Source organism: Thermobia domestica, chromosome 15, assembly GCF_964235325.1.
Source record: "Thermobia domestica chromosome 15, izTheDome1.hap1.1, whole genome shotgun sequence".
NCBI lineage: Eukaryota > Metazoa > Arthropoda > Insecta > Zygentoma > Lepismatidae > Thermobia > Thermobia domestica.
In genome coordinates, this window is record NC_137468.1 from 190,882,367 (window position 1) to 190,902,801 (window position 20,435).

The window sequence follows — 20,435 nt, forward strand, 5'->3', positions numbered from 1 at the left end:
ATGAAGGAAAAATTGCGGAATGAAGGAAGTGGGAGGAAACGGGAGAACCCCGAGAAAACCCACGCAGAAAGTTCACTTGGTGGGGACTGGGATCGAACCCGGGAACCCAACGGATGATTAAGGTAAGTGAATGATGATGATGATGATGATGGAAGAACTGGCAGAATGAGAATGTGGGAGGAAACGGGAGTACTCTGAGAGAATGCACGGACACGATATTGTCCACCACAAACTTACTTGGCCGGAGATCAAACCACGGCCTCCATGCATAAAAGGTAAGTCCATGAACTTTTTAAATGTTAACAGGTAATTAAGGTTGCTACTCGTGTGACGAGGATTTGTTGAGTTGAGCTGATTTTAGTTTAGCGTCCCGTTCAGCAGCGAGGCTATATGAGACGTGAACCTACTGATTAATGTGGAATCCGAACCACATGAGCTCCCGCTGGGAATCAAACCCGGGTCTCCCACGTCAAAGGCGCGTACGCTAATCGCTTAGCCATGAGGGAGCTCTATGACGAGGATTTGTGTACCTTGTACTATACTTAAGTGTTTTCCACCGAACGTGTGGTTTAATCTATTAAAAAAAAGAAAAAAAGAAAAGAAAAAAACTAGATCATGCAAATAATACAATAATATGCTGCCTTACAGTAGTCTATTGCATATTAAGTAATTTTTTCAAGGATAGTAGCTTTGTTCTCTCGATTTTAGATATTTAAGATGTACAGTTTTGGATATTTTGCATTTTGGAAAATTCCACCTTTTTCGTGTGTTCTTGGACTTGGACTTAAAAAGTGTCCACTGAATAAAACTGAAACATTATGAGTTGTATATGCATTTGAGATATTCTGAAATATGTGAAGAATCTGTTTACATTTAAAGATGAAAAAATTGTTATCACGAATATACTCTTTCATTTCAGAAGACACCAGTAATCCCTGATAACAACCACTGATAAAAATAGTAGTGATAGATATGACCGTCATCACGCAAAATACAAAGTACTCTTTGTTTCTTTGCTTTACATTATATTAATATTTCTTACATTGAAAATCATGAATCTTACACACACATCTTAAACGGTCATAAAATTATTGAAGCAACTGAAAGCCAGTTTCTATCATTCGATTCAACTGGCATTTGTTCATCCGTCCGTCTCTCTGTCTGTTCCATGGTAACTCTCTTAAAATTAATCCGATTTTAATGAAACTATTCCGTGATTTCCTCTAATAAGACTTCGGAAATAAGACTACTGTTTGGGGTTGAAATCCGTCAAGAATAAGTGTGTTCGTATCTAGGGGTAAAATCCACCCCATGCTGCAAATTTACACATATACATAAGTGGTAAGTAGGGTTCGGATTTTTGGTGCTCCACCGGATCAGAGAATTCGGTGGGGGATTGTTGAAACAGTGTTTTCAAGTTAACATGTGACTTTTGGGGTTACAAACTTGAAACTTATCTCCACCTAATAACACCAAAAAGAACCTTCTCCACCTAATCAAGAAATTCTCACCAAAAAGGCATGAAATTTTAAGTTTTCATTCATTATCTGTACATATTGTACTAATCTGTCTCAGTTCTTTCTCGTTCCTTTCCAATAATAAAAAACGAAATTTTTCAGTTTAACGTCCCACAATTATACCCGTTAGTCTACGAGGAGACGGATGATTAAAGCAAGTGAATGGTGATGGAACACGTAGATGAAACGGGAATACCGCGAGAAACCCCACGGACAAGAAAAAAAATTGAAATGAAATGAAATCTTTAGTTTTACGTCCCACGGTTATGCCGATTAGGCTAAAGGAGACGGTGATGAGAAATGAATGAAATGGTGGAATGAAGAAAGTGGGAGGAAACGGGAGAAACCCGAGAAAACCCACGAGCACGGTGTTTGTCCACCACAAAGTCCACACGGCGCGAGCTGGGATCGAACCAGGGACCCCAAGTACCGGAGGTGAACGCTCTACCACTGAGCCACCGCGCCTCCCTCCAAGGACAAGATGTTGATCCCACAAACTTACTTGGGCGAGGATTAAACCAGAGCCTCCACGCATGAGAGATAAACGCTCTACCACTGAGCCGTGCCCTCCCCCACCCCGCTTTCTAGTGTTAACGTTGATTTATTGCGTCCTTATATTGTTTACAATTCACATAATTTTGTTTAAAATATCGATATGTCACAAAATATTAGAAAATATATCGATATGTAACGTCAGAATCGCTGGAAATTGAGAATTTCTCTAACTTCTCTTATATTGGAAAGGATGTAAATAATAATGCGATAATATAAAAACTTACTGAAATTAAGAAATTTTGCTACACGAGACAAAGGGAGTAAAATCAGAAATTATTATCGTTGGTAAAATCAGAGTTGAGTCAATGTTAGAAAACATTTCATCTATAGCAAATGTAGCGAAGAGACAGAGAACTTTATAGTATAGAAAAACTTATGTAAACTTTGGGTCATATTTAGAGAGCTCTTTTTCCAAGAATTCTGAAAACCCCGTCCACCCGTCTAAACCTTCCGCTAACTAGTCTCCGCGAAGCGTGGTAGAGCTTTATGATCCTTTCTGGCTAAAAACCAATGTTGCCTCGATTCCTTTTCTTTCTTTCCTAGTTGAAATATATATATTTTAAAATTTTTGTTGTTGTTAACTGAGAATAGGAAGGAAGGCTTTCTCCTTATTTTGCCGGACTTGAACTACACAAGTGGATCGGAGGTACGGCAACACTGAGAGCAGTGACAGCTTACACGCTCAAGAGGACCAACCGAGGGTTGTGGGGGTGAAAAGAAGCAGTGGTTGGGGAAAGAGCCCTTTAAAGCCGTTCCGATGTATAAAGTACACAGAAAAAAATAGTGTTGAAACATCACAAAATGACTACCACTTTAGCGTGTTACTTGTGTGTTAATTCAACACCAAGGGCACCGCATTCCGAGCATATCAGCAATAAATAGTCACTGAATGTGAGAATTTGTTTTGGTTTTTATTGTTTGGTATAAGTAAAGATTTACACAATATATTTGCTATTTATATCGAACAACAAATAGCGTTCTATGTTTTTTTTTTTTTTTTTTTTTTTTTTTTTTTTTTTTTTTTTTGTAATCGGGCACAATAATAGTTTTCTAAATTTTTGAATTGTCTGACAGTTACATGAGTAGCTGTTCTGCCATCTTCTGTTCTTAGGTGTTAACATAAGAATAACAGATAAGGAAAACAGATGGCAGCACAGTTATTCACATAATTGTTGTCACACAATTCACAGGTTTACAAAACTGTTATTGTGACCGATTACAGAAAACATGCAATATTATTCGTTACTTGATATAAATGCCAAACATACTGCGTAAAGCTTTTTATTTACATTATTTCTAATACTGCGTAAAGATTTGCTCATACCAAACAATAAACACCAATGCAAATACTCACAGCCAGTGAGCAGTTATTTCTGATATGCTCGGAAGGTGATATCCTTGATGTTGAATTCACACAAGTAACATGCTGAAGCGGTAATCATTTTGTGTTATTTCAACACTTAATTTTTGCTGTGTCTATTTTGTATCTTTCCTACCTATAAGTTGTGCACATACATATTCTTAAGTTAGAGACATAGTGCATTTCAGACAGGGACAATAGAACATATTTCAAGCGGCAGAGGATAGTCGGCAGGGAAGGGATCAGCGAAACCCGAACTTAATAGTTTCGCGAAAAAAACCCACCTCTTAGAACCTGGAGATCCAACTAATAACAACTTGGAACCTGTCGTGAAAACAAAGAATGCTCTTTTGGTATCTGTAAATGTTGAACACTTATTGTCGTAGTATAAAGTAATCCAGGCAAATTGAAAGTATGACATTTTCCAAAATTGAGATGACGAATGTTATCAAATTCATTTCTATTTCACTCTTTCATGCCTTGGTCACCAAAGCGTGGGTCAAATTTTGATAATAATTTAATTTATATTTGTCGATGTTTAATTAAAGGCACATTTTTCAAATAACTCTATATATAGTCGTATAGAAGTTGATACAAAAATCTTAAAAATTGGGTTTGCCATGCAGTTTAATTATTAATTAACATATTACCATAAACTGTGAATGTGTATTTTTCATTTCTCACCTTTCAATCCACCAATTTCAGTACTTTTTCTTACCAAAAATCCTAGCACTTTTGATAACAAAACGATTTTCCGGTATAATCCACGTAAAAATTACTCGGTTTTCATATAAGAGAAGGTACAGTCCGCAGCAAAAAAACCTGCAACATGAGCATGTAAGTTTATTGTGAAACTACGCCTAACAGCTCAGGGAATCAACATAACGTATAAGTGACACGAATCACGCCAGGAGAAACCTCGACGTCCTCCCCTGCACACTTATTTTCGAGCAAAAGACCTCGTCATTTTACAATTAACTTACATGCTCATGTTGGAGGTTTTTTGCTGCGGATTGTACATTCTCCTTAGGGCTTCCTCATCATACTTATTGCTTTTGGTTGAAAATGGTCAAGGACAGGCGAGTAAAAGAGAGTAAATTCATTATTTTCAGTTTCCTTTAAAAAAAAAAAATTAAAAAAATTTACATCGGTAGGTTTTGTCAAAATTAATCAATCTTGATACAGTACATTTGCTTCCTTCAAAGCTTGTAAATAATCTCCACTGTTTGGGTTGAAATCTGTCAAGACCAAAAGAGTGAATTTACGATGATATAATATACATTTATATATATTCCACGATAATTTTCGTTTCAAAAAAGTTGATTTTGAAGTAATAGGGTGATATCTTGTTTAACGCCTCACAATCATCCACATGAATGGTATTAAAATTAGACAAGAATTGATTGATTTTGAGTTTAACGTCCTTTTCAGCAGCGAAGCTATATGAGACGGGACCTACTGATTAACGTGGAATCCGAACCACATGAGCTCCCGCAGGGAATCGAACCCGGGTCTCCCACGCCAAAGGTGCGCACGCTAACCGCTTAGCCACGGATGAGCTCTAAAATTTGACAAGAATCAGGTATAGATTTACATTCACTAGATTGTTCTTAAAAAAAGTTCCATATAGGGTTAAGCAGATGAAAATCTAAAGACTTTTGCTTGCTTCTACAATGCACTTCAAATAAGTTATTACTTCAAAAATGTATGGAATAATTTTATCTTTTGCGAATTGCACTACGGATATTAGCATTATTTAAAAATGCTATTGGATTTTTGATCTACATTAAGCAAGTAGAACTCTTATGACTTTATTTCACACTCACTACTATATGTAAAGAGAATAGCCTTACCTCGAAATATTTGTGTAAAAATGAGAAAGGAACATATATTTCGCCTCCTTCCTTCCGACAACTAATACTGAACTCTCCATTGATATTGCAGTCGATTTCTTCATAGCTTTGGATATCATTATTCCCATGATCTGCTGCTTCTCCAAGGTACGAATCATCCTGTTCACGAAGGCGCTGTTTCATCAGATGGAAAAAATAAAACTGGTTATTCACTGTTTTTTTTTTTTTTTTTCAATAGGATAAAATAATGATATAATCTTCTACACCCTCTCTTAAGCCCTGTAGAAATACAGAGATTGCGCACTCGCGAATCAGAGACAGACAAAATACAAACGTGAGCTCCGCAACTACTACGCAAATCGACAGTCGGCATCTGAAGTTTGCTAATGAACTGGAGCTTGTTATAGTTGCTCTAGGGTTTACTGTAATTTTTCTACATGAGACTTTGATCAACAAGCTATACAAAATGTAAGCATTTATCAGGCGTTCTAACAAAATATGCCTAAGACTTTTTTCCTCATACTTTGATCTACAATCTAATTTGGAATCCGAACCACAGAGCTCCCACTGATATCTAATAAACTGAGGTACGCTACTTGAATTATCAATTTTATTTTATTTTAAGCAATGCTATCATTCGGGAAAAAAAAAAGAAGAAAGAAAGAAAGAAACTAGGATTTGTCTATCTGCCTGTCTGTTCCATGATAACATTCGAAATGCTTAACCACTCATTTCAGCTTTGGAACTTCTTGTATACAATAAAAGACAAATTCTGACCATATACAAGGGTGTATCGAAAAGTTCCAGGACAGTGCTCATAACATGCAAACCGCTTGCAGTTCACGAGTTTCCCGCTAGGATGTGTTGCGGTAATGTCTTGTGAGCCAGTGTGCCGATCAGCGTGGTTTGAAGTGGAAGCGTCTGTATGTTGCACGTGTTTTCGTATGTGTTGCATTAGCCGTCTGCGATTTTTCTTATCTCGGCGATATGGCGGAAGTTGAAGAACCAAGGGTGTGCATCAAATTCTGTGTGGCATTGGGTAAAACGTCATTACAGGCGATGAGACCATCATTTATGCTTACGACCCAGAAACTAAACTGCAATCTTCTCAATGGAAGAGTCCTGGGTTTCCAAGATCTAAAAAAGCACGCATGGAAAGAAGCGAATTGAAGACGATGCTCATTTGTTTCTTTGACCAAGAGGAAAGCGTACACCGGGAATTTGTCCCACATGGAAACACGGTCAATGCAGATTTCTAGTGAGATGTCCTAAGAACGTTGTGTGAAAATGTGCGTCGCAAAAGGCCACAGAAATGGCATAACGGTAACCTCATTCTCCACCACGACAATGCACCTGCACACCAGTCATTTAAAGTGGCGCAGTTTTTGGCTAAGAACAACATGACAGTAGTTCCCCATACCTGACCTGACACCCTGTGACTTTTTTCTTTTTCCCAAGCTGAAGCTTCGGATGAAGGGGCGAAGATTCGACACCATTCCAGAAATTCAGGAAGAATCGCAGCGAATACTTGGCACTATTCCAAAAAAGGATTCCAGAAATGGTTCCAAGCATGGCAGAAACGCTGGGACCGCTGTATTAATGCAAAAGGGGAGTATAGTACTTTGAAGGTGATGGAGGAATTTAGGTAAGAAACTTTCATTTTACAGATTCAGTCCTGGAACTTTTGGATACACTCTTGTATTATACAAATTCTGAACATACTGTTTCGGCAGAGTATCTTTGCCGAAACTGTAATGCTTTTATTTATTAGATAATATATGCTTTGGTCAGAATTTGTCTTTTATTGTATACTTATCCGATTGTAATAGAACTTACTACAACGAAACTCTATCACTGAATATTATCCAATACAGTATTACTGTTTCTGCGGTAATGAATCATCTGGCCCCTAAACTTGTTCAAGTAAGCCACATATCTCACTGGTCCAAATATAGCACAATATTTTTAGTAGAAGAATAGTTTCGTGAAACCGTAGTTGCATTGTAATCGCAACCTAGCCGCTTACAATTGAAAAAAAAAAAAAAAAAAAAAAACCAGCATACTTGAAGTGGTCGAATGGATTATTACAACATGGAATAGGATTAACAGTGAGTCTATTGTTAGAGGTTTGAAAACATGTTCTGTTTCTACCAATATGGATGGCAATATAAATGAGATTTTCAGGATGATATTGATCTGAAGATTGGTGCAGTTACACTTGGGAAAATGAGATAGTACTAGAAGATCGTCAAGATTGAAAGTGATCACCACCAGAAGAAGCTGGTGCAATAAACATTGACATTTAAATCTTAAAAACACTTTTAAACTAATAAGTTTTCGATCACATAGTATTTTTAAAGTGTGTGTGTTTGTGTATATATAATATTTAATACTGGGTATTTTCAGTTTTCCATAATTTTCCAAAATTATCTCAAAAACTTGGTCGTATTATAGCGAGATTTAATATATTTAGGCCAAGACAGTTGTTAATTGTTGTTGGTTATTCTTTATAGAAAGTAACTGAAAACTTTGTTTAAGTAAAATAAATAAATAAATAAATAAAGCTGTTGTACTCAATTTTCCTCATGTACTGAACTGAGCAAATCAATGTAGATTTTTCTTTTCCTTAAAAAAAAAAAAAAAAAGAAAGAAAAGAAAAAAGTGAGTATCACTACCTATTTATTAGTAGCGGACACTATAGGTATTTATTAATATCATACACAACACTAGATAAACTGTATCACTAATCTCTATATCCAATTTTTTTTTTTTTTAATTGTTTATTTAATTTCGGCTTACTCGGAAATTTTCGGTATTACTTCTCCAGTTTGCACACTTGTTCTTCTTCCTTAAAAGCAACTGATATATACAAGGTTAGCTTACATGATTCATTCTTTTTTAAAAGGCCATATTTTCAAAAGTATTACACAAACACACAGATGAAAGATATACGAATAGAACCACAAACTCACCAACTTTGTATTGTGTATTCCAAATGCAACATGAAGGGGGGGGGGGGGCAACAAGACAAGACACCCCCTCATTGGCACATCGCTGGATTGGGTGTATTACTGAGAATGGCCTAGCTTTGTTCCCCTGGCCTCCCAGATCTCCTGATTTAACGCCCTGCAACTTCTTCCTATGGAGGTACGTTAAGGACCTTGTTTACGTATCCCCAGTACCGCAATCCTTAGTCGAGCTCAAAGAACGCATTAGTGCTGCAGTGCAGACACTTGACGGGACTATACTACAAAATGTATGGAATGAGCTCGAGTACCATCTGGACGTGTGTCGTGTACCAAAGGAGCGCATATTGGACATTTCCAGAGGTGTACAACACTTGGTGAGTTTGTGGTTCTTTTCATGTATCTTTGAAGTGTGTAGTGTACATGTAATACTTTTGAAAATATATCCTTTTCAAAACGAGTGAATTATTTTATGCTAACTCTGTATAATCGTCTTCCTAATGGGCATTCCTGGGAGGTTTAAAATAAACAGGATCATTATTTAAAAAAAAAAAAAAAAAAGTAGTAATATGATTTGTAACTTCACGCACATATGTACTTAAAATATCCTCCTCGGAATGCAACTTCGAAATTTTGAAATCCCAACTATGAGTGAATACCAAAGTTTCTGAGTAGAATCTCTTAAGTAGAAAATTGCGTGAACTAGTAAATGATATTACTACCTAAACTGCTCTTCGGACTACCCTGGTGACTTCATATTTTCCGAGAATGTCTATAGCGAACATGATTACTTAAAGACTGTTGCAGATAGAACAAAATTTTATTTGGATACAGAGGTTAGTGTTAGTATTACTACCATTTACTTGGAATCATCCCACTTTCACAAAGTCAATTACTTATTTGTGTACAAAGAGAATTACTCACCTGCATGTTCTGCGATTTCTTTGCATCCCATTCTGGGAGGTAAAGGTGCTTGCTTCCCGATGAATCGCCACATTTTGCCCACAGAGAAACGGTCACAAAAAAAACACCAACACACGCCAACAACAATAGTATCTTTAGATTTAGCCGCACCATAGTATAGTAGGTAGACCTAAAAACACACGAACAGAGGAATACTTAGAAAGAACATTAGAAGTGGGTAACAATATTACTGTAAGCTGACAAAACACATTGAGAAAAAAGTTTAAATGGCTTATAGGAAATCTAGACAATTTCTAGTAACAATTAGTTAATCTTTGACTATCAAAAAGGTTTACTTTTGAAATCTTCTTTTCAACGAACTTAAAAAGTTCGTTGAGGGGCCGCGGTGGCTCAGTGGTAGAGCGTTCACCTCTGGTGCTTCGGGGCCCGGGTTCGATCCCAGCCCCCGCCAAGTGAACTTTGTGGTGGACAAACACCGTGTGCGTGGGTTTTCTCGGGGTTCTCCCGTTTCCTCCCACTTTCTTCAATCCACCATTTCATTCATTACTCATCATCACCGTCTCCTTTAGCCTCACCGGCATAACCGTGGGACGTAAAACTCAAAGATTTCATTTCATTTTCATTTTTTAAAAAGTTCGTTACTGACTTCTCTATGTCTGTCCGTCTGTCTGATATTTGCGATTTTTTTTAATTTTGAACCCTGCATTCGATAGAGCATCAAAAAGTATCAGAGAAAGTTATTAAATTTTTCACGTCACCCTTACCGTTCCCGTGATATTGGCCAAAAAAAATGGCCAATTTCTAGATATTTAACGAGTCATAGCTCGGGAACCGTAAGTTGTAGAGAGATGATATTGATGTTGATCAATACCTAAGAGGATGGTACATATTTTGGTACCAAATAGTAACCGGTGGCCATTGATTAACTGTCAACTGACCCCCGTTTCCCAGATACTGGCCAAAAAGTTCGAATTTCTAGATATTTAAGCAGCCATATCTCGAGAACTATAAGTCATAGAGAGATGATATTTTGCTAATTTTTGCGAGAAAGAGAAGAAGGTTCGGATAAAAAGATAAAGGATTTACTTTTACATCTAGGAACAACCACAGTTATCCTTCCCGCTCCATATTTCCATTCTTTTTAAGTTCGTTCTGGCAATGCTCTTGGAGCATTCTAAACTGGTTTAATTTTAAGTTCTATAGGATCAATAATAAATTCGTGTAAAAATTGCATAGGTAGCCAAATGTCATTTAGTACTCCTATATACACAACGAATTGACACATCCAACTTGTTTAGATCAATTGTTTTCCGAGAGTATAAGGGTTGATGTTTTCCACGGCCGTTCCACATCAGATCAACACAAAGTTGCAGATAAACCATTACAGATTGCAGTGAAATTTTATATTCCGACAGCTATTACCAGTGTGGAATAAGTGGAAAGTTCAAGTTAATTTGTAAACCGGTTTCAAAATTGCAAGTCCCCAAAGTTCTCAAAATTTACCAAAAAATGCACGAGTAATATTTGTTTAATTACCATTTGCGACTGACCTAAAGGACTTACGACGTTAATCATGGTTATCAAATTTTATATATATATAACGCTCGGTTTTCCTACTAAGAAAACTTTTTCAAACAAAAATCCAAACTTTAATTTTGATTTTCTCTGGAGTCTTTTTTTTTTTTTTTTTTTTTTTTAATATACAGGATGTAAACTTGATTTTTGACCCACCTGGGAATTTCAAGAAGTGGATGAAAAAGTAAGAATACAATGAAGAAACAATGCAAATCTTATTTATTTGAGTAAATAAGGGCCCAATCTATCAATAATCAGTACTTTGTCCATTACGCTCCAACATTATAAGATTCTAGTACGGTTTACTAGATTGCAGGGTTGGCTGGTTTAAACCAGCTGTGCTTTAAATCTCGTGAACTGCAAGGTGACGTTTCCACATATCAAACCATCTGCAATTGTTTTATCTTCCTTTCACCTTTTAATCAAGGCGTCCGTCCCATGTTCAATTGTCGGTCGAACCACAACTCTTCTTTCAAATGTAAACCAAGTAGCGGTTCGGATGTCACTTTAAGCGAAAGTCTTCTCCTTGATAACCTCGGTATTACGTAACGATGTTAAGCCTAAACATACGAAACGAAACTAATTGTATATTTCTGTTTGCCTGAATGGCTGTTGTTTTATAAAGAAGTCAATATTGCTTAAAGATACTGATAGAAATTGACAAAATTTATCGACTTCCTGCTTAGCTTCCAACATTAGCTTGGATTAGACTTTCAGTTTTAATTTTATTGAACGATATCTTTATACTAAATTTGTAATTTAGTACGTCAGTTTTAGCGTACTGATTATGATACGTTGACTGTGAAATTGTACATGGACAGCAATAACGGGATTTAGCCGTTATTACTTTTCATTGAAAGTAATAAAAGGATTTTCCCGGTGGCCCAGGCGGAAGTTTCCCGATTTAAGAAATTTACTGAACTTTATTATGAAACGGGACAGTACCGATTTCCAAATAAGGGCATATACTATTGATGTTGGAGTGAAGTACGTGGAACTTCCATTCTGCTGTTTCAAGTCCAAATGGAGGACAATTTCTGTTCGATGTAAGCCGAGAAGCCGTTTGACATATACTATTGGTGTTGGAGTGAAGTACGTGGAACTTCCATTCTGCTGTTTCAAGTCCAAATGGAGGACAATTTCTGTTCGATGTAAGCCGAGAAGCCGTTTGACATATACTATTGGTGTTGGAGTGAAGTACGTGGAACTTCCATTCTGCTGTTTCAAGTCCAAATGGAGGACAATTTCTGTTCGATGTAAGCCGAGAAGCCGTTTGACATATACTATTGGTGTTGGAGTGAAGTACGTGGAACTTCCATTCTGCTGTTTCAAGTCCAAATGGAGGACAATTTCTGTTCGATGTAAGCCGAGAAGCCGTTTGACATATACTATTGGGGCTGGAGTGAAGTACGTGGAACTTCCATTCTGCTGTTTCAAGTCCAAATGGAGGACAATTTCTCTTCGATGTAAGCCGAGAAGCCGTTTGACATATACTATTGGTGTTGGAGTGAAGTACGTGGAACTTCCATTCTGCTGTTTCAAGTCCAAATGGAGGACAATTTCTCTTGGATGTAAGCCGAGAAGCCGTTTGGCATATACTATTGGTGTTGGAGTGAAGTACGTGGAACTTCCATTCTGCTGTTCCAAGTCCAAACGGAGGACAATTTTTCTTGGATGAAAGCCGAGAAGCCGTCTGGATTCCGCTTTAAACTCATGTGACACCTTCCAGCATAACCCCGTTGTTGCATAATAAAGCAAGGCGAAAAACATGTATTTCTGCCATATGTAATATAAATACATAGAACAAATTATTTTAAAAAAACAAAAGAAAAAAAATCGAGATTTTTCGTTTTTCCAAATATAAAACGTGGTTTCTGCCAACCCGGCTAGATTGTGATATTCTCCCTGGGTGACGACAGACCAATCTTCCTTGAAGTGTTAAACCGGTTTCTCTTGCAAAGCCTTGGTTATATATATATATATATATATATATATATATATATATATATATATATATATATATATATATATAAAGTGCGTTCATGATACCCAGAAGGTTGGTAATGAGCTGTTGTGATATGGAGTTCTATTCATCCACCAGCACTGTTAATAACTGCTCGAAGGTCCTTGGCGCATCTGGACGTGCTACAAGATGTCTTCCTACAGCATACGACACATGCCCGATGGGATTCAAGTTGCAGGAAAGGGCAGGCCAGTCCATTCGTCGAATATGGTCCATGCGGTCGAAGTCGGGGCAGAGGCCGACTGAACCTTTAAAAAAACATGCGTGGGAAAGGAGCACAGTGTCACAATAACGTTGACAAGCGAGTGTACCGCGTTCAAAAAAACTGAAAGGCCGGTAGTATAAGTATACCCACATACTATTGTGCCTCATCTGCGAGAACACCTGTATTATCACAACGATCATGTTTGTCATTACTCCTCGGTTCACTGCATGTTCCCATCTTTTATGAGATGAGTGCACAACCACAATCACTATTCAGACTGAATGCTCTCATGTGAGTAGAGAATGCAACCTCACTACTCCTCGGTACAGGAGTGGTATACTTGGAACCACCGCAAATGTTGCGGTCAATGTGTGGGTGTTAACGAAACCCAATATAATGGCCACGAGGCAAGGCAACCAAGTCCTTGCAGTCGACGTGCCACTGTAAAGCGTGAAATTGGGCGCCTTATAATCCTGTTTAATGTGTTTGCAACTGCACCCACTGTTTGACGTCGGTTGCTTCTTCCCTGTTGCTCAATGGATAAATCGTCCTTTGCTGTAGTTCACCTGATCGACCACCACCTGTCCTTTGCACAGCATTGTCTGAGATTCGAAACGATCTCCATACACGTGAAATAATGCTATGCGCAATGTGGAACTTCTGGGTGGCACTCGTTGCACTTCCTTATTCTTCCAGTTTCGCAGAGATTATTCCCTGTGTAAAGTCATCGAAATATTATCTGGATGGGTCAATGCATTAATCATTTATAAAAACAACAGTAAATCAGTGTGAATCTGCCACAGCAAGTAAGTGTAAAAGAAATCGGCATTTTTGGAATAACAAAAGGAATGAGGTGACGCCCAGTTATTTCGTACTCAAGATGCAAAAAAGATCCAGATTCTTCTACAGCAGTAAAAATCATTGTTCTTTAATATAAATAATTTATAGACTTTACATGTAAGAAGCGTATAATACACCAGGAAAACCTTAACGTGAAACTTACTTTAACTTACAATGTTTAAGTACAAAACAGAAACTTTCTTACCCTGTCCTATTCACATTATTCATATTACAAAGTTACCTTGTTTTCATAGCAGTACTATCCTATTAGAGGTAAGAACCATAGTTTCAAGTTTGCGACTACATTCACTTTTCAAAATTTTAATGTTAACTAATCCCGAAATGACAAATATCATATCAATGTTGCGGATATGCACGCAAAAAATCATAACTTAAACAAGCGTGTTTCGTTTCACAATTGTGAAACGGAGGGAGACTTCCAAACTATGCGAATTCAATATTCAAACATAACTTACAACTGCCGGGTGCAACAGAAGAATAGTGACGAATAAAACTTATTAAGTAGCACATCTTTTACCACTTCCGGTCTTAGTATATATACACAGGGTGTTTCGAAAGAATACCGACAACGTCTGGGTGCACAAATGCTTCCTTTCGGAGTTATAGGCTGCCGAAAACATGAAAAAATTAACTTTAAAGGCCCATAGCTCCAAAACTATGGGACCTAGCGTAATCGGGTCAAGACTTAACTTAGGAAGTAGTATGTGCGCTATACAATATATATATATATATAGTTAGATAGATAGATAGATAGATATAGATATATATAGGGCCGTATCCAGGACTGTCTGAGGGGGACGCACCAATAATTCCCAAAATAACCAATTACACTGAACTCCTCAAAGTGACATGTGACTATATTCTTTACCCCTGACAATGCTGATGCATAGAACGAAGGGGAGGGGGGGGGATATTTTAAAGAGGGTAGCAAGTGTTATGCAGGAAAAATGTTCTCTCCTTCTGGCTTCCGTTTTCTTCCTTACTTGAGAAATGTTCTTAAACTATTGCTTTTGCAAAGCTCTGCTTTCTTTTAAGTCGCAAACGGAAACATGATGACAGAAAGCTTCGGAAAGTGTTGCTTTTTTCACAGCTAGTTTCTCATTTTAGATAGTGTATATTTACAACGAGGGGGTTGCACGTGCACCGTTACTTACAAAATATATATAAATAACCAATTATTTCTCTTTGTTTCTTCTTACCAAACGAGAAAAATCAGTAGTTTACATATTTCTCAGTAGATGGCAGAAGTTACTAATATATTGTTTCAGAAAATTACTTCATTAATGACATAATGAAATAAGTTGGATGTGTAGTAAGAAAAAACTTTTGTAGCATTATACTACATTGTTTCTACATTGTCTATTTCTTTTTCCGGTTACAGTCTGAAGCAACAAATACCTTGAAACCAGCTCATTATTTCTGAGTAACTTGTGAATAACAAAGTGGCTAGTTCCAAAGAACTAAATGTCCGTTACTTCCGGGAAAAATCCCAAGATCACAAGACTTGTCTATTCTGGGTTGTAGTTGCGCGTGTTATCTGGTAACGAAGTCATCACGTATTTCCTTTCCATTTTGGATAACAATGATATCAGTAATGTCGAAGGTGACAGTCTAAGTTAAAGTGGAATGCAATTAAATATTGTTTTGAAATGTACCTGTACATCATTTTTGTACAGAACACCAATAGTTGCTTAATTTTAAATGGCGACCCCACGGTATATTCTATGCTACATTCTTCACAGTAATAGAGAAGATTAAACAGATGATTAATGAAAGAGATAGATCCTATTCTTAGGACGCTACATTGACGCCAAATAGTTTTTCAACCTCTCTGGCCGTTTCTGTTTTATAGAAATCAATAGTGTAACCACAAGTACTAACAAATTTGTACCACTTCTGGCTTTCGTAGGCTGTTATGGGTAGAGATGGTGTATTTTCGTGAGCCAATGATTAAAAAATAAAATAAATAAAAAAAGAAAAGTCGCTATTACCGTTTCTGTTCTACGATGATTAATGTTGAACCTGAAAAGGGTTTGTTTCTACCACTAAACGATTTTAGTAGAGCAATACGAGTGAAGCTAGTATCCATTCTTGAGATGTTCAATCGATTTTAATAATAATAATAATAATAATAATAATAATAATAATAATAATAATAATAATAATAATAATAAAACGTTTGTCGCTGTCTATTACGATTTTGGTATATGGCGATCAACGTTGAAACCAGAAACGGTTGATTTGTACAATTTCCAGTTTGAATATAGAATTTAGAACGTATTTTCGGTACGCTTACTCAATTGAAAACACAAAAACTTCTCTATATCTCTTGCCGCTTTTGAGCTTCGACAGACGGACGTACAAAGTCATTCTATAAGACTTCCGTCACTTACGTATAGCGTAGTTTGGAAGTTTAGAAATCAGTTTCAAAACCAGACGGAAAATAAGAACACTACGAGATAAGGTAGGTAAGTTGAATTAAACAAATATACTATGAACAAATATACTTTATATTATAAAGGCATGAGTATTGTATTTGCATTTTTTCTTGTTGTTAAAAAACTAACTAACTAACTCTATGGCCTATGGAACCCGGAGGTTCAGTGCCGCGTTCACAAAAGCTCTCCACTGACTTCTATCCTTAGCTAATTGGATCCAGTTTCTACTTTGTATTCCTATCTCTGTGAGATCCATCTTAATATTATCCTCCCATCTGCGCCTAGGTCTTCCTAATGGTCGTTTTCCTATGGGTCTACCAGTCAAGACTTTGAAAGCGTTTCTACTTTCTTCCATTCTAGCTACATGACCTGCCCACCTAAGCCTCCTAGACTTGACGACTCTAACAATGTTGGGTAAACCGTATAAACTATGTAGTTCCTCGTTATGAAGCTTCCGCCATTCCCCATTCTCGTTCCTCTTGTTCTCGATTTCTTGTTGTTACGAAACCTATATAGCTAAATAAAAATCAAATAACGTCTATTTCGGTTAGGTATACTTTGACAAGGACAGTGACTGGAACCAGTTCTTATATGTTAAGTCACTTGCTGGAACTGTATGTGGCTTTGGTGCGATGTCTATTGTGAGATGAGTTGGTGACAATTCTTTATTTTTTTTTTCCCACTAGATGTCTGTCCTTAATGTATGGTAGTTTGCTACTGTGATGTCAGCTGTTCGTAGCTCCATGCAGTCGTTATGTGTCAGTGTGTTAAGTTTATGCACTGGTTGTCGAAGTTTGTGGAAGCGTGTATTTCAATTTGTGTTTAATGGCGACTGTACAGTTAATAAATGAGATTCAAAACCCGTTTAATGAATTTTATATAAAAGATCTGAACTTGTCTTTTTTGAATAAGTTTGTATTAGATTCGGATATGGATTGTTATCGCTCTTGGCCATTGTATGGTTCAACTGAGTTACAGAAAACCTGTGATACCTATTTCCGATGTAAGGTAAGAGTGAACGTTTATTAGTTTTTCTTGTTTGTTATAAAAGGAATTGTAAAACGAAATTCAGTACCAACTCACGGTTCAGAAACCGTATGTTACATTTTTCACGGTATTTGCGGCATCGTAAATCTGCTGATGGTTTGCCACTTGGGAAAGGATATTTTCAATGTTTTGCATTTGTGCATTTTTAAAATTACGAAATGTGTTTTGAAATGATTTATTTTATCAAGCTATTTTTAGGGGGTTGGGGGCCGCAGACCCCCTTGTACTTTCGAAAGTAAGCTTTCTTCATTTTTACTTTTCTTTGGGGGGGGGTAATTTTTAGCTGGGAATTAAATGTCGTAGTTGAAGATTATGGATAGTTTGGATTAGGTTAGTTTAAAAGTTGGCTTTCTCTTCATTTAAAGTATGTTAGGTTTATCTGTGATTATTTTTTAATACACATCTTGCAGAACTTGTGAATTATGGTTGTTTAAGAACTGATTCATCAGAACCGGTTTCCGGAGCAGTTTGGGAAGCAGTTGCCAAGGATGTTTCTATTCTCCGGAATAGTCTGGAACTGAGTTCTTCGTAACAGGTTGTCTGTTTCGAGAAATTGATTCCTAGACTGTTGTGATGAACTGAATCGTTATTGGGAAATGATTCCTAAACTGCTCCAGGAATTAGGCCAGATGAATGGATTGCAATCACAGTCAAAGTAAAAACTTGCTTCTATTTCCTCATCACAAACATACTCACGGGATTTGTACAGGAATGTATAGCACATGTACGAATACAATGTCAGTGGGATGGGGCATGCTTGGACTCAGCAGCGCTCTTGATTCGGAACAATACCGCAAGAATCACTTACGAAGCACTCAGTAGAACAGGGCATTTAACATCTCTCAGTATGCTCTTTTGGCTAAAGACGGATTAATAAAATGAATGAATACGAAAGAGGAGAATCAGACCCTTTAGAAAACCCATGAATGCGATACCGGCCACAACAAAATCAGTCTGGATTCGAATTAGGGTTCCCTTGGACCAGAGCTCTATCACAAAGCCAGCGTTTTCCTCACTCTCCCTGTGGTCAAGCGGCTAGCACGTAAGCCCTTGGTACATGTAGTCTCGGGTTTGGTTCTCGGCAGGAGAGCACAAAACTTTAAATTCACAATTATTCACTTTAATTAATAATCCATCTCCTTTAGCCTAAATGGCAAAGTATGGAGTGTTAAACTTTATTTCATTTCCACCGTTCCCCTATGGATGCACCTCACGCTACCGCACGGGTCCCCCTGCTGCACTCCAGCTCTGATTCGGTTATATAGCATACATTCTTCTTAAAGGCTACCAACCACAAGCTGGTTTGTATTTTATGAACTGTAGTTTTCATTCCAAGCTATATCTTATTTCACAGTGATAAGGTACGGAAACACGTTTATAATTCCATTGAAACGTTGTTTTCATTATTTCTGAATATGAGAGAATTCGTGGTACTGAATAGCTGAAACACATTACTTTTGGGCAGTAATACAATATGGATGCATACGTAGTTAGTGAAAAATGATGAACGCCGGAAATTAGCAAGTATTTGGGAAATAGAATCTCAATTAAAGTATAGAAATTAAATAGGAGCAGTTGCGAATAAGATATATTAACATAATCATAAATAATTAGGATATTAATGTTTAAAATAGCTCTATGTAGCTTTCATCACATAGGGGGAGGGGCATTATTGCAGCCTTAGCCGATGTTACTTATAGGTGCTTTCACTGTATATCATGAATTTAGCTTCCTCTACTCAGTCAAACAACGGTTTTTTAGGTTAGATTCAATATTTCTGGTTCTACTCTATGGCACTTTACCCAAATGAAACTTTCTTGTAGTATATCTTACGTGTATACCGACATTTACAATGCGCCGGTTGATTGAAATTCCATGTCTATTTTTAGCACCAAAGGTATCTAAAAGGTTTTAATTAAAATCCGAACGGCTACTCTGGGTTGCATGGAAGACAAGTTTGTTTTTCGGCTATCGAATTGGGGATTAACGAAGAAGGAACTTACATACGTACAATCAAAAGAAACTTGATACATGACATTTTTCACGTAGAAATTTAATGTACGAATAAGTTATTTTAAGGTAACATCACTTATTCAATTAACGAAAAGCGTAATATAAACCTTCTCGATGAATTAATTGTTTATACATACATTTAACTGCATTCAAATGATAAACAATGGCAGGTTGCGAATGTCAATAACAACAAATTGACAACTCGAATGTAAACATCGGCTGTCTTCGGATATTTTCACAATACCTAATAAACAATGTAAATTATTTATCGCAGGGCACGACAATGCTCATAATTTTAAAAATCTCAATTATAGAATTGTATTCAGGAGATAATTTCTACAAATGTGTCACTTTTTATGTTTTTGACAACAAAACGGATAATAACAATTGCACTTACCTACAGTGAACAGTGTGAGGTCTGTATTTCAGTTAAAGATGTTTATTGTTCGATGTTGGTATATTATATTTATTTTACAAATATCATTTTCCTAACAGCGCTGGCTGTTTCTCATCTGCAGCTTAACAACATAAAAGACACAACGAAACCTTTTGCAATTACTTTACATTTTTACACGTACGGTAAACACACCATCGACATAAGATTCACTGTGGCATATGATTCAGTGTTGCCATAATCAGAAAAGTCAATTTCCCTTTGAGAGGTGGAAAATTATTCTTTTTCACTTTAAAACTAAATTCGCTATTGGAAACTTCCCTTTCAGAGTTGCTATTAAATTAATTTATTGGAAAAGCATTGATTAACTAATTTTATTACTAAGTACTGTGCGTTTTTCTTCTCCAGCTCCAAGCCGAGATTCCTTTGCGTAAACATCGAGAAATGACATTTGAACAGCGGTTGGCAGATTTGAGTTGATTATGAGTTTAACGTTCCATTCAGCAACGAGGTAATATGAGACGTGAACCGATTTTTCAAATTAACAGGGGGAGGGGGGAGAAATCCCCTCTCATAAATGATCATTCTCCGTTAGTATTACAGAAATAATATAATATCCTTGCCTAGAATAAATACCGGTATATCCCTCTTGCATATATACCGAAATTATACAAGCTTCCCCCTCTCCTCCGGAAGTTGAATTC

The 20,435-nt window shown here is 36.9% G+C and overlaps 1 protein-coding gene across 1 annotated transcript in view; it reads right to left on the bottom strand.

The window, feature by feature from the left end:
• Hsepi (D-glucuronyl C5-epimerase) overlaps nucleotides 1-19,960 on the bottom strand; it is a 42,848-nt gene extending 22,888 nt beyond the window's left edge. The window contains exons 1-3 of the mRNA XM_081740593.1: nucleotides 19,735-19,960; nucleotides 9,176-9,344; nucleotides 5,286-5,459 (exon numbers count right to left, since the gene is read on the bottom strand). Of these exons, the coding sequence (XP_081596719.1) occupies nucleotides 5,286-5,459; nucleotides 9,176-9,328 (327 nt within the window). The 5' untranslated portion in view covers nucleotides 9,329-9,344; nucleotides 19,735-19,960. The remainder of the gene's footprint in view (nucleotides 1-5,285; nucleotides 5,460-9,175; nucleotides 9,345-19,734) is intronic.
• Between the last annotated feature and the right edge of the window lie 475 nt (nucleotides 19,961-20,435).